Source organism: Macaca nemestrina, chromosome 10, assembly GCF_043159975.1.
Source record: "Macaca nemestrina isolate mMacNem1 chromosome 10, mMacNem.hap1, whole genome shotgun sequence".
In the NCBI taxonomy this organism is placed as follows: Eukaryota; Metazoa; Chordata; class Mammalia; order Primates; family Cercopithecidae; genus Macaca; species Macaca nemestrina.
The window spans coordinates 4,328,851-4,342,465 of record NC_092134.1 but is presented as its reverse complement, the minus strand read 5'-3'; the positions used below and the strand labels follow the sequence as shown (position 1 = coordinate 4,342,465).

The 13,615-nt window shown below is 48.4% G+C and overlaps 1 protein-coding gene across 2 annotated transcripts in view; it reads left to right on the top strand.

Annotated features, from left to right (window-relative positions):
- The window catches only part of LOC105493325 (transmembrane protein 132C), a 434,894-nt gene extending 421,795 nt beyond the window's left edge, over positions 1 to 13,099 (top strand). For both annotated transcript variants that reach the window (XM_011760893.3, XM_071070804.1), the window contains 3 exons: positions 1,085 to 1,358; positions 2,500 to 2,691; positions 10,283 to 13,099. In XM_011760893.3, coding sequence (XP_011759195.2) covers positions 1,085 to 1,358; positions 2,500 to 2,691; positions 10,283 to 11,488 — 1,672 coding nt within the window. In that variant the 3' untranslated portion in view covers positions 11,489 to 13,099. The remainder of the gene's footprint in view (positions 1 to 1,084; positions 1,359 to 2,499; positions 2,692 to 10,282) is intronic.
- Positions 13,100 to 13,615: the final 516 nt, after the last annotated feature.

Genomic DNA, 13,615 nt, shown 5'->3' with positions numbered 1-13,615 from the left:
AGGAGAAGCTGAAGGCATTTGGCCTGATGGGGGAGGACAGCCGTGAATCCACCCAGTCCTTCAGATTAGTTTGTGGTCATGAGTGGCCAAGACGATGAGTTTGTTCCACATCCCTGAGGGGGAAGAATTGAGACTCCTTGGGCTCCAATCCAATCTCTGCCACTAATTAGCTTTGTGAGCATGGGCAAGCTACCTAACCTCTCTGTTTCTTAGTTCCCTCATCTGGTCATGAGTATAATTATGAATTTGCCTCATAGTGTTATGAGGTTAAAAAGAGTTCATACATGTGGAAGCATAAAGTGGGACCTGCCACATCTCAAATGTGTAAGACAGTTCTGTCCAATAGGACTTTCTACAGTGGTGGAATGTTCTAGAACCCCTCTGTCCAACATGTTGGTCACTAGCACAAGTAGCTATGGAGTGCCTGGGCTGTAGCCAGTGTGACGGGGAAGTTCAATTTTTTATTTAATTTTTATTTATTTAAATTAACATTTAGGGTTCAGTGCGGTAGTTCATAATTGTAATCCCAGCACTTTGGGAGGCCAAGGTGGGAGAATCACTTGAGGCCATGAGTTCAAGACCGGCCTGGGCAACATAGCAAGACCCCATCTCTACAGAATTTTTTTAAAAATTAACCAAGCATGATGGCGCATGCCTTTAGTCCCAGCTACTCAGGAGGCTGAAGCAGGAGGATCACTTAAGCCCAGGAGTTCAAGGCTGCATTGAGCTAGGATGGACCACTGCACTTTAGCCTGGACAACAGAGCAAGACCCTGTCTCTAAAAATGTAATAATAATTCATTAATTAATAAAAATTAAAATAGCCACGTGGCCAATGCCTACTTATGAGACAGTGCAGGCTTAGTACATATTAGCCCTTGTCTTTTATTTTTCAATAAATGTATTCGAGAAAGAGATGCCCATCGCTTAGTGTTGCCTAAAGATAGGCTTGGTGCCCCTTGCGTGGTCCGGGGGCTCGTGTCTTCAATGTGATCTCCTTGAGGTTGAGGCGGGTGCCTGCCTGTCTCAAGAACATCTTAGACGCCTCTCCCTGGATCTGAGAGCTCTTTGTCCCTTCCCACAAGGCCCACTCGTGAGAGCGAGGATGAGGATGAGGAGGAGCGGCGAGGCCGGGGCTGCGCGCTGCAGTACCAGCACGCCACCGTGCGGGTCCTCACCCAGTTTGTGTCCGAGGGCGCCGGCCCATGGGGCCAGCCGAGCTACCTGCTTAGTCCCGACTGGCAGTTCGACATCACTCACCTGGTGGCAGACTTCATGAAGCTGGAGGAACCTCACGTGGCCACCCTCCAGGACAGCCGGGTCCTGGTCGGGCGAGAGGTTGGGATGACGACCATCCAGGTAGGGAGCTGGGAGTCTCTGTGTCCCCAGCACTGGGCATGTGTGCAGTATTGAGGGAGACTCAATGAGTGGGCAGGTCATTGTGGCCAATTCCTCAACCCCATGATGGCTCCAGATTGCATCGTGGGGACGCAGGAAGATGAGCCCAGGCCAGACCTTGAGTCCAGCCTCCTTCCAAACAGAATGGAGAAGGTGGCAGCTGCACCCTCTTAGCTCGCCATGTGACCTCATTCTCAATGGCTGCCTCCACCACTCCCATCACCTCCCAGCACCCCCATCCTACTCTGATTCTCCTTCTGAACACACACTGTTCTAACTTATTCCCCCTATGCCTTCTTAGAAGTAGCCATTGTCTTCTCCATGCACCGCTTCTACCAGTGGCTCAGGGAAAAAGCATGGATTCTTCCTCTCATTTCTTCCTTCTTCCAGTCATTCTGTCTTGCTGCCATTTACTTATTCAACAAACTCTCTCTGAAATCCTGCTCCTTCTTTTTCACTGGAGGAAGTGTATAGAATGGTAAAATTTCAGGACAGATGATGGGGCCTGGACAGCCTTTTCCTCAATCCCTCAAGTCCCACCTACTGAATCCACCTTTCTGGATGTCATTCGGGATCCTTACACTACATGTGGAAATGGTTAACACATTCCTATCATTTCCCCTGGACATCTCAAGCCCAACATTTGGCTTACAAGATGAGGCAGAAAGCAATGTTTTGGCAGAGGATACATTGTGGTGGTGGTGGGAGGAGTGAGCTATGTATAATCCACTTTTATAAATTTATAATTCAACTCTTCATGAGTCTGTTCAACAAGATCACCATGTACAGTTAACCAGGTTGTGCACTGTACAAGTGTACTTCATCTAAATAGGAGGAGTCATTCCCTTTTAAAGACAGAATGGATTTTAATATCTATTCCGATTTTTCAACAGGGAGAATTAAGGTGTCTTGGGGAAAGGGTAACTTTGATTCTCACGAAGGCATGGGATGGGCCAGCGAATAGAGTGAAGTAGATATGTAACTCCTTTGCCCTGTATTCTGGACCTCAGGCCTGTTGGGATGGAAGAAATATTGCTGGGGAAGGGGCTAACATCTGGAAACAGGTGTGATGGATTTTCCTTGTGTCCTGCCAATCCCACAGGTGTTGTCTCCACTGTCTGACTCCATCCTGGCAGAGAAGACAATAACCGTCCTAGATGACAAAGTGTCGGTGACAGACTTGGCCATCCAGCTCGTGGCTGGGCTGTCTGTCACCCTTTACCCCAACGCAGAAAACAGCAAGGCCATAACAGCTGTGGTCACAGCTGAGGAGCTGCTGCGGACCCCCAAACAGGTAGGGGGCCAAATGCCAGAGGTTCAGAGGGAGCGGGGTCAGTCACTGTGCCTGCTTCAGCAAAGGGGCAGGGTGGAGTGAGAAAATGGGGGTAGGTTAACAGAACCACATTCCACACTGGAAGCCATGTCATTGCAGACAAAGTGCTCGCTCATCTTACCCACATAGCTTTTGAGCAACACAGACCATTTACCAGCCTCCTCACCAGGTCTCCTGGCTGCTGTTCTTACCCCTGCACTCCCCTCTCTTCTCAAGAGCAAAGTAAGCCTTTAAAACCATAAACCACATCATGCCTTTTACTGGCTTAAAATGCTCCAATGACTTCCCATTGCACTTAGAAAGATACCATATTCTTTGACAGCCCACATGACCCCACAAGACATAGTTCCTGGCTATATCTCTGACTTTATCCTCTGCAGCCCTTGGTCTCTTTCATCCTATTTGAGGCACACACTCCCCTTTAGGGGTTTTGCAATTGCTGTTGCTTTTGCCTGGGATACACCACCCTCACCACTGAGCATGGCTCATTCTCATTTTCATACCCAGTTATGATACCCTCTTCTCATAAATGCCTTCGCTCATAGCAAATGGGTCTGAGTCGGCCCCATTTCCTACTACATAAAGCATGTTTCTCCTCCATGGGATATAGGCTTCTACAAGACAAGCGTCCTGTTCATCGCTGTATCCCTGGTGACCATCACAGGGCCAGCACATAGTAGGTGCTCAGTAAATGTTGGTTGAGTGACTGACTGACTCTCAGAGCTGAGCTGGAAGACAGGAAATGAGAGAGCAGGGAGAATGACCCACGTAACACCGCCAGGATGGGTTTGTCTGACCTTAACAACCTGCATGTGGGTATTTGCCTTGTCTGCAGGACTTTCTGCTTCTGATGTCATCATTGGGACAATACTTATGAGAAGAGTACAGAGTTAGGAGCCAGAAGGCCCAGATGGTATCACAGCTGTGTCCCTTACCTCCTATGTAACCTCAGGCAAGATGCCTCACCCGAGTCTCAATTCTTAATGAGAAAGTAACAACACCTGTGAAGAGTCCGCTTGCAAATTAAATTAGGCTTAACGACGTTGAGTGCTAAAAACAGTGGCTGGCACATGCCAGCCGGTGTTAGCTCTGTTCCTGGGAACGGCTGCTGTTGTTACAATCACAATTTTAGTGAAAGCACGCAGGGCCTTGGATGCTCCATCAGAGCAGACAGTCTTGACTCGCAACACTCTGCTTCAAACCCAGTTTCCTCTGGTGACTTGCAGCAAGAGGCAGGCGGTCTGGGGAGGAAGCTCAGATTAAATCCACACCCTACTGTGGACTGAGCAATGCTGGAGCAGCTATCACGTGGCTGGGACAGGCAACAGGGCGCACGGGTTAGCAGTAGGGGTTGGGATCCCTTGACATGCACCAGCAGGAACAGGATAGTGTTACAAAGCAGAGGCATGATGATGAGAACAGAGGGCGGCGGCGGCCAAGGGTGCAGGCATGATGACAAAGTCTGGGGGCTTGCGTTCTTCTAGCGGGGGATTGGAAAGTTGCAGCCATAGTGCAGGATTTCAGTGCAGTTCAAGGACTGCAAGCTCAAATGCCTACAGGGGCTGGGCTGGTGTTGTAAGCGAGCAGTGCAGGCTGTGCAAAATCCATGTGGCTGCCTTGTCCAGTAGTGGGGTCTGTGATGAGCTACGGTGAAGATGCTCGGTGCTCAGAGACACGCCCGTTATCTGCTGCTGTGTAACAGCCGCCACACACTTAGCAGCTGAAAACACACACACTTATCAGCTCACAGTGCAGTGGGTGGGCTCAGCTGGGTTCATGCTCAGAGTATCAGAAGGCTGAAATCACAGTGTTGGTTGCCTAAGTTCTTAGGCTCTAAGGAAGAATCTTCTTCCAGAATTATTTGTGTGGTGGCAGAATCCAGATCTTTGCAGTTGTAGGACTGAGGTTGCCAATTCTTGGCAGGTTATTTGCCGGAATCCTCTCTTAGTTCCTCAAGTCCACCTGCATTCCTTCTGACTCCCCACTCTACCCTCATCGGCTTCAACACTAGCAACAATGCATGGAGTCTTTCTCATGCTTCCAGTCTCTCCACCTGTCCCTTCTGTCACCAGCTAGAGAAATCACTCCGCTTTGAAGGACTCATGTGATTTCACTGGACTCACCCAGATAATCCAGGAAGGCCACTCTATCAACTGTGCCATGTAACAGTGTAACATAATCATGACAGCGGTCACTCATCCCACACACATGGTCTGGGAATTGGGGCAGAACATCTTTGGTGGGCCATTCTAGGAATTCTGCCTAATGAGGAGAGAGTTGCTACCTGATTTTGCCCCAGAGTGTCAGCAGGAGGGACCGGGGGTGCATGCAGGTCCTCATCCAGTCCACAGCACTGGCTTCTTCAAGTCTTCTCTTTGGGGGCGGACGGGGCAGGAAATCAGCATGGTGTTTTCTGGTTTACAAAGAGCAGAGTAATACTTTCACATTTGGGATTAAGAAGAAAAAAGATCAGAGGAAAGTGGGAGAGAGAAAGCTGAAAGCATGAAGCTGTTTGCTGAGAATGGATAATGAATTAGGGTGGACGATTGGCATTGCAACCCCCTTGTCATGGGGCATGGCCAGCCGCTGCCCATCTCCCGTTGCCCATCTGTCTTCATCAGTGGACAGTAATTGGCGTCCCCAGCACTGATTCAGGGGGATTTGTGGACGTAGTTCACCTGATTTGCAGACACGACTCTTGAAAGGATAGAGCTCTAAATCATTTCTGGGCATGTGTTATTTTAAGTCATTCAGAAGTTCTCATCTTTGGGGAAATGTGTTGGCTTCTCCTGATGCAACACCACATTCCAGCCTCTCTGTAATGAGCGAATGGAAGAAGTTAGTCTCAATCATGCAGCAGGGCTGATGGAGATGGATCTTGGCAAACCAACGGTGTTCTGAGGCTTTAATTCTGATTGTCTGCTGTTCGGGGGCTTGTTTTATGTTAACTTCTTTCCCCATCTAGTTTGTGAAGAAAAATTAAGTCAAGATGAAACGTCAGCCACAATGAACTTGCACACTGTTCAGTCTTTTATCTCAGCCCTTAGAGTGTAGACGGCTGGCACCTTGTTCGTGGTATTTTCAACTTTGAAATAGAAAATCTGAAAGGTTTTAACACCTACAAATAGAGGGTAGTAGCCTGCATGTTCCCCTGTGCCTTGTTTGCTCTAAAGAAAGTAGGATAGAAAAATGAAAGGAGAAATCACTTGGTATTTGTGCATGAGGTTGAGGCATTAGAAGGACTTGTCGGAATGTGTGATTCATCAGCTGATATGGACAGAGGAGACAAGGGTGAGCGCCAACATCCCTGAGCCATGTCTTCTGTCTTAGTTTTGGTCTTCTCAGAAGCCGAACCTGAGACAAGCATTCAGGTGCAAGTAGTTTATTCAGGTGGTAAAGACGACACCAGTAGAGAAGTCAGGGGTGATGGAAGGAAGAAAAATGCAACGAGTAGATTGTGTTACCAACTCAGCCACCACCAAGGGCAGTCGGAGCTCCTGTCTGCTGGGTGACTGTACGCCAGTCTAGACAGGCCAGAAGAGTTACTGCACTTGAGGGGCAAGGGATCTGGGATAAATATAACAACTTCCGTGAGTCCTTCATGGGGGCTGCCCACAGTGGTTATTCACTCCTTGGCACATCTTGCTGTAGGCACAACCACTTGGATTCCAGAAGCCAGAGAGTGACCTTGGGCAAAAAAATAAGTTTAAAAAAAAAAAGCAAAGTTGAACATTGAAAGTTGAGCTAGGAGGAGCTGACTGGGCAGCCACCCAAAGACAGCTCCACACCCTCCTAAAACTTCCTGCACAGGTTCACCCGTCAGAGCCAGCTGGTGTTGGCCAGGGCTTATGATCACAAGTGATACGACCCAACCCAGCTCAGCCTGCCTTCACACACAGCAGAATGCATCAGGGCGTGTCCAGGCATTTGGATCTTCAGCTACAGCTAGATGCAGATGCTCGAACGATGTCATGAGAATTCTTTTTTTAATCACTAGCATTCTTCCTCCGTCCTGTGGGATGTAGAGTTATCATTGCTGTGAACACTGGCTGCTCCCAAGCTACTCCAATGTTTCCTTCTGGAATTCCTACCAAACAAGCATCGGCCATTCTCATTCTCTCCTTTATTTCTTTTCACCTGCCCATTCACAGTTTTATTTCTTGATATGCCTGTGGTTCTATCTGGGGTGACGTAGGGGGCTTTGTCTCCCACTGCAGTAATTCTCTCCTCGAACGTCTCATCTGCTGTTCGAACTACCCATTGAGTCACTCATTTCAGTGACTGTATTTTTCATTTCTATTAATTCTACATGTCCCTTTGCACCCCTTCCTTCCTGCTCTGTTTTCATTCACTTTTTTTTTTTTTTTTTTTGACAGAGTCTCACTCTGTAACCCAGGCTAGAGTGCAGTGGTGCAATCTTGGCTCACTGCAACCTCCACCAACTGGGTTCAAGCAGTTATTCTGCCTCAGCCTCCAAGTAGCTGGGACTACAGGCACCTGCCACCACATTGGGCTAATTTTCGTATTTTTTGTAGGGATGGGGTTTCCCATGTTGGCCAGGCTGGTCTTGAACTCCTGACCTCAGGTGATCTGCCTGCCTCACCTCCTAAAGTGTTGGGATTACAGGTGTGAGCCACTGCACCCAGACCCCATTTGCTTTTATTGGGATGATTTCAACTCCTTTTAATGTCTCTTTAATTTTTTAATTAAATTTTTAAATTTCTTTTTACTTTTATTTCATAGACTATTTTTGTTCATTTGTTTTATGTTATGTTTTATTTCATAGACTATTGTTTTCTGTTGGTTTCCTTTGTGTTATAGGCTTTGGAGTCTTCTGTGATCTCACATATCAGTCTGCTCACCTTCCTGTGTAAATGTTTAATGCACCCTTCTCATAGTGCAGCCTTCCCACCTACAGAGTGTAACCTTTCTTTCTTTGTATCATGAGCACCTCTTCAGCCCTGGTTGCTCAGCTTTGTTTTGTTCTGAAGGAGGTTGTATTTGCATTTGCCCAGGTCCAACTTCAAGTGACTTTCTTTTCTCCCCATTCCCATACCACAGAGGTAGTTATCACATCCAAGTGTGGGCTTTTGATGTTGAGTGGCAACATCTCCATCCCATGCTCAGAGCACACACAAGCTTTGCTGCGTATCTCTGGCTCCGCAGGTAGGATTTTCCTATAACCCGCCCGCGGAGAGGTTGCTGCTGCCTCCCTGGGCTGCAATGACAGTGTCCGGGATGGATGGGGACAAAGGTCCAGGAAGGCCACGAGGTCAGACCTGGTTTGCTGTGAAAAAGGCGGGGAGGAAAGGAGGCAGCTACGCGGCCTTTTCAGCAGAGAGCGAGTCGCTGTGGTCTTTGTGGGCTGATAAAATGGGCTCCGGCAGTGGCTGTTCCAGGGGGTCCCTAGCACAGTGGCCAAGAGCTCAGCTCTGAAGCCACACCAGTTCCAGCCCTGCTCCTGCCTCTTCCTGACGATATGACTGGACATATTTCTTTTTTTATTTTTTTAACTTTTATTTTCAGTTCAGGGGTACTTGTGCAGGTTTCTCACATAGCTACACTTGTGTCATGGGGGTTAGTTGTACAGATTATTTCATGACCCAGGTATTAAGCCTAGAACCCATTAGTTATTATTCTTGATCCTCTCCCTGGTCCCACCCTCCACCCTCCAATAGGCCCAGTGTGTGCTGTTCCCTTCTCTCTGTCCATGTGTTCTCATCATTTAGCTCTCACTTATAAGTGAGAACATGCAGTGTTTGGTTTTCTGTTTCTGTGTCAGTTTGCTAAGGATAATGACCTCTAGCTCCATCTGTGTCCCTGCAAAGATGGGATCTTGTTCTTTTTATGGCTGCATAGTATTCCACGGTATATGTGTACCACATTTTCTTTATCGCGTTTATCACTAATGGGCTGGAGAGTTTTTCCTAGATGAATGGAGAAGGCTGAAATATGCAATTCTAATCACAAAGTAGAGAGCCTGTATCCACTGGGTACTTGCTGTGGATCAGGTGCCATTTAGGTTGACTTTGTGTCTTCGCTATTGTGACTCTATGTCTTTGCTATTGTGAATAGTGCTGCAATTAACATATGTGTGCATGTGAGCACAGTTCTTAACCTCTCTTTGGGCAGGAAGCATAGCCCATCCTACTTTGTGAAAGAGGAGAAAATGCATTCTGTAATAACTGCAAACAACACCTGACCCACAGCAAGTGCCCAGTGGATGTGGGCTGTCTTCTTGTGATTAGGATTGCACTTTTCACCCTCCTCTATTCATACAGGAAAAACTATTCCCCAGCTACACCCAGGCTCTGTCCTAGGTGCTGGGGATTGAGCCGCCACTAAGCATCTCTGTCCTCAGGGAGTTCCCGCTCTTGGAAGCAGAATAGAAGTACCCGTGGCTAAGTCAAGAACAAAGCCTTCTGTGGGGTTATGTTTGCTGTGGGCACACAAAGGGGAGAGGATGTCATTATTGCCCTGGGGAGGAGGCGAGAGAGCAGGAAGCCTTGTGCTCACGAGAATCTACCAGTCCCATGGGCATGGGTATGAGTGGCATTTCTAGGCCACTAGCTTTCCACTTTTTTTGGAATATTATTCAGCCATAAAAAAGAATGAAATATTGCCATTTGCAGCAATGTGGATGAGCCTGGAAGACATTATTTTGAGTAAAAGAAGCCAGGCACATAAAGTCAAATGTTTTCGACCAGTCCCCACAATGGGAAATCATTTTTACATAGCTGTTGGGCCACTGACAGAAGTATAGTGAGTGTGCGAAATAAACTCAACGCCTTCACACTGGCCCTTAGCTTCCTCTTTCCCTCTGATGGGAATCTCCACAAAAGCTACCCATGCAGAACAAAGGCAGCACAATTGAACTGGGCCCACCAGCCAATGCCATGCGCTGCACCCCACACATCACTGCTGCCCAGCTACAGCCAAGCAAAGCATCTGCAGTGGCACAACAGGGTCAACCTTAAAGGGCAAAATGCTCTTGTTCTCTTGTTTCTCAGGCAAAGCTTAATTCACTGGGGGCAGTGCAGGGAGAAGAGGGGAGGTTCCTTTCTAATGTCATTGGTTCTGACAGTGTTACCCGCCCATCAGCCTTTGTCATCAGGCTGGATACAGACAACAGCTGTATCCATTCATCATACTCAGGCCACTAATCACAGAATGTGTGACAAAATGACCAGGGCCTGCCCTGGAAGCCAGTCATTGTCTGTGAAGATGCACCGGCTAACTGATTCAAGCAATAACTGTGTGGATAAAGCCACCTGGAGCCTCATCTCAGTCAGGGATTTTTGTTTTGCCGTTTGTTTGTTCCTGGTAAGGATTATGAGGGTGCTGTTAGTCATGCCCCAATTTGTTCTCGTTTAAATTAAAGTGATTTATCTGCCCCTGATAGAAAACCTGTATGATTTCTCCCTAGATGCATGAGCTGCTGGGTCTGGAATGGGGGTCCTGCTCCCTGTTTCACTGGGTGTCCTCCTAGGAGGGGGTTTCTAAGGGAAGAGGCATCCCCCAGGTGGTCTCCTAACTGCCTGTGTCCCTGCAGGAGGCTGTATTCAGCACATGGCTGCAGTTCAGCGATGGCTCGGTGACGCCCCTGGACATCTACGACACCAAGGACTTCTCCCTGACAGCCACCTCCCAGGACGAGGCCGTCGTGTCCATCCCCCAGGCCCGCTCTCCCAGGTGGCCCGTTGTGGTGGCCGAAGGGGAAGGCCAGGGCCCACTGGTCCGAGTGGACATGACGATCGCCGAGGCCTGCCAGAAATCCAAACGCAAGAGCGTCCTGGCCGTGGGCGTGGGCAACGTCAGGGTCAAGTTCGGACAGAACGATGCTGACTCCAGCCCCGGCAGGGACTATGAGGAAGATGAGATCAAGAACCACGCCAGTGACCGCCGGCAGAAGGGTCAGCACCACGAGCGCACAGGCCACGATGGGCACTTCTATGGCAGCTCTCCCGTGGAGCGTGAGGAAGGGGCTCTCCGGAGAGCCACTACCACGGCCAGGTCCCTGCTGGACAACAAAGTGGTGAAGAACAGCCGTGCAGACGGGGGCAGGCTGGCAGGAGAGGGACAGCTACAGAACATCCCCATCGACTTCACCAACTTCCCAGCCCACGTGGACCTCCCCAAGGCCGGGAGTGGGCTGGAGGAAAACGACCTGGTGCAGACCCCACGGGGCCTGAGTGACCTGGAGATAGGGATGTACGCCCTCCTGGGGGTGTTCTGCCTGGCCATCCTCGTCTTCCTGATCAACTGCGCCACCTTTGCCCTGAAGTACAGGCACAAGCAAGTGCCCCTGGAAGGTCAGGCCTCCATGACCCATTCTCACGACTGGGTGTGGCTCGGCAACGAGGCCGAGTTCCGGGAGAGCATGGGGGACGCGCCGCCGCCCCAGGACGAGCACACCACCATCATAGACCGCGGACCGGGGGCCTGCGAGGAGAGCAACCACCTCCTGCTCAATGGCGGCTCCCACAAGCACGTGCAGAGCCAGATTCACAGGTCAGCCGACCCCGGGGGGCGGCAGGGCAGAGAACAGAAACAGGACACTCTGCACTCGCCCACCTCCAAGAGGAAGAAGGTGAAATTCACCACCTTCACCACCATCCCCCCGGACGACAGCTGCCCCACGGTGAACTCCATCGTCGGTAGCAACGATGAGGACATCAAATGGGTGTGCCAAGACATGGCTGTGGGCGCCCCCAAGGAACGTAGAAACTATCTGGAGAAACTCAAAGATAAGGCTTAGGCCCCTCTAGCCAAAGGGCCCTGCCCGGATGCCTTCCTTGTACTGGAAACTGGCCCCAAGTGGGGCAGAAGGCGTTGTCAGTGGGGTTAAGAAGGGACGGTCCCGGGGTCCATGCTAGACCAGTTGGAAAGTTTTGAAGTCAGGAAAAGACATTTTTGTATCAAGGGATTTTTAGCAGTCAATGATGGTGGATTTTCAGAGGTCAGGGGAATAAAGTCTGGGGCATGGGGAGCGCAGACCAGGTTATTGAACTGCACAGGCAAAATTAGGAAGGTTATTTTATGAGTCAAAACATACTACAGACAAGCTACCAAAAATTATTTGTTAAAAAATTCAAAAAGACAAAAAGAGAAATAATCATCTGTTTATATTTCTAATAAAGAAGCAAAATATAAAAATAGGGCCTGCTAAGAGACATTTTCCATTTTAATTCACTATTCACTTTTCCGAGGATAGCCTTCAACTGTCACCACACAGCTGGGGAGGAGACATTTCCTATCCCTCTTGGGCTAGAACTAAGGGTTTTAAATCTTTACTTGATCATCTTTTCTTTTCTTTTCCACTTTTTCCTTTTTTTCTTTTCTTTCTGTGTCCTAGACTTCCATTGCATTTACATTTCATGTTTATTTCTGAGAATCAAGGAGTATATTTTTCCTAAATGAAACATAAATTACATTCCTATTCATTAGATGGGTTCCTAGAAACAATGTCAATTAATCCATTGTTTAAGTAGTAACTTGAATGTTTTTCTGTATCCCTTCAGCTTTGTTGATAGTGGCTGGTTTTGTACAATTGGAGGGAGCTCTCAAAGCCTTCTGGGGGAGGAGAGGAACTGTCCTTCATCCATCACCACTGCCACAGGGCAAAGCCAGCAGGTGTGGTCTTGTGAGGGGCTCTACGGAGGGGATGTGGCAGGAGAACAGAGCCCTGCCTGGACCACCTGACCCCTCGGGACTCCACCCCTGTCATCGTGTTGGTGTTCCTGTATAGGAGAAATTTGGGTTAAATAAAAAAAAGAGGCCACTCCCAGGCATAATCAGAGCCAACCTGGTGGGCTGGGTCTATCACAAGACATCACTGATGCTGAACATGAACAAAGACAAAAACTGTTTGGGGGGTTTTTAAGTTGTTTTTCTTACTTTGTTGGGTGGGGTATACCAGCATAAACTCTAAAGATAAAATCTATGTTAGATTGTCTATCAACTGTGTTTTTGAACAGCATAATTGTGTAGCAGCACATTGCAAAAAACGCATTCATCCAAAGCGACACGTATGTGGCAGCGAAGACCACACCAGTGAAATAAGCCCCTTCGTGATCACCCGACTCCAGTTCTCCGTGTGCACCACTGGCTGCGGCTGCGGGAGGAAGACGCCTGGCAGTCCTCATGCTCTCCGCAGGGGGGCGCTCACAAAGATTCCAGGGGTGTTTCTTGTGTTTATTTTTTTAATTACTAAACTCAGTAGCTAAGAAAGGGTCCTTGAAGCCTCCTAACCTGGGTTGGACCTTTGAAAAATATATTTGTAGCACATATTATAGATGGAAAGAAGAAGATATTTATTTATACCTGTGATGCCAATTGTCATTAAAAGGCTTTTCATGGCTTGACAAGTCAGTGTCTTGTGGGGTGTGTTTTATTTCACTTAATTGCTATTTCCCACCCCAAAATATATAACCCCAGAAGAATTAAACTCTTAGGCTAGAGGGAAACCAATGTATTTGCCAAATCTTTTTCGAAAAAAAAAACTTTTTCCTTCTTGGTTTCTTGACCGATCCACAGTGATTCCTAATAAGAAGGACTTTCATTCACAGACCCACTGTCATCCACACCAGTACCCAAAATCAATGAGCAGGAGGGTGTTTATTCATAGACCCACCGTCATCCACACCTGTGCTCAAAGGCAGCAAGCAGGAGGGCATTCATTCATAGATCCACCATCATCCACACCAGCGCTCAAAGTCAGAGAGCAGGAGGGCGTTCATTCATAGACCCACCGTCATCCGTACCAGCATTCAAAGTCAGAGAGCAGGAAGGCGTTCATTCATAAACCCACCATCATCCACACCAGCACTGAAAGTCAGAGAGCAGAAGGGCGTTCATTCATAGATCCACCATCATCCACACCAGC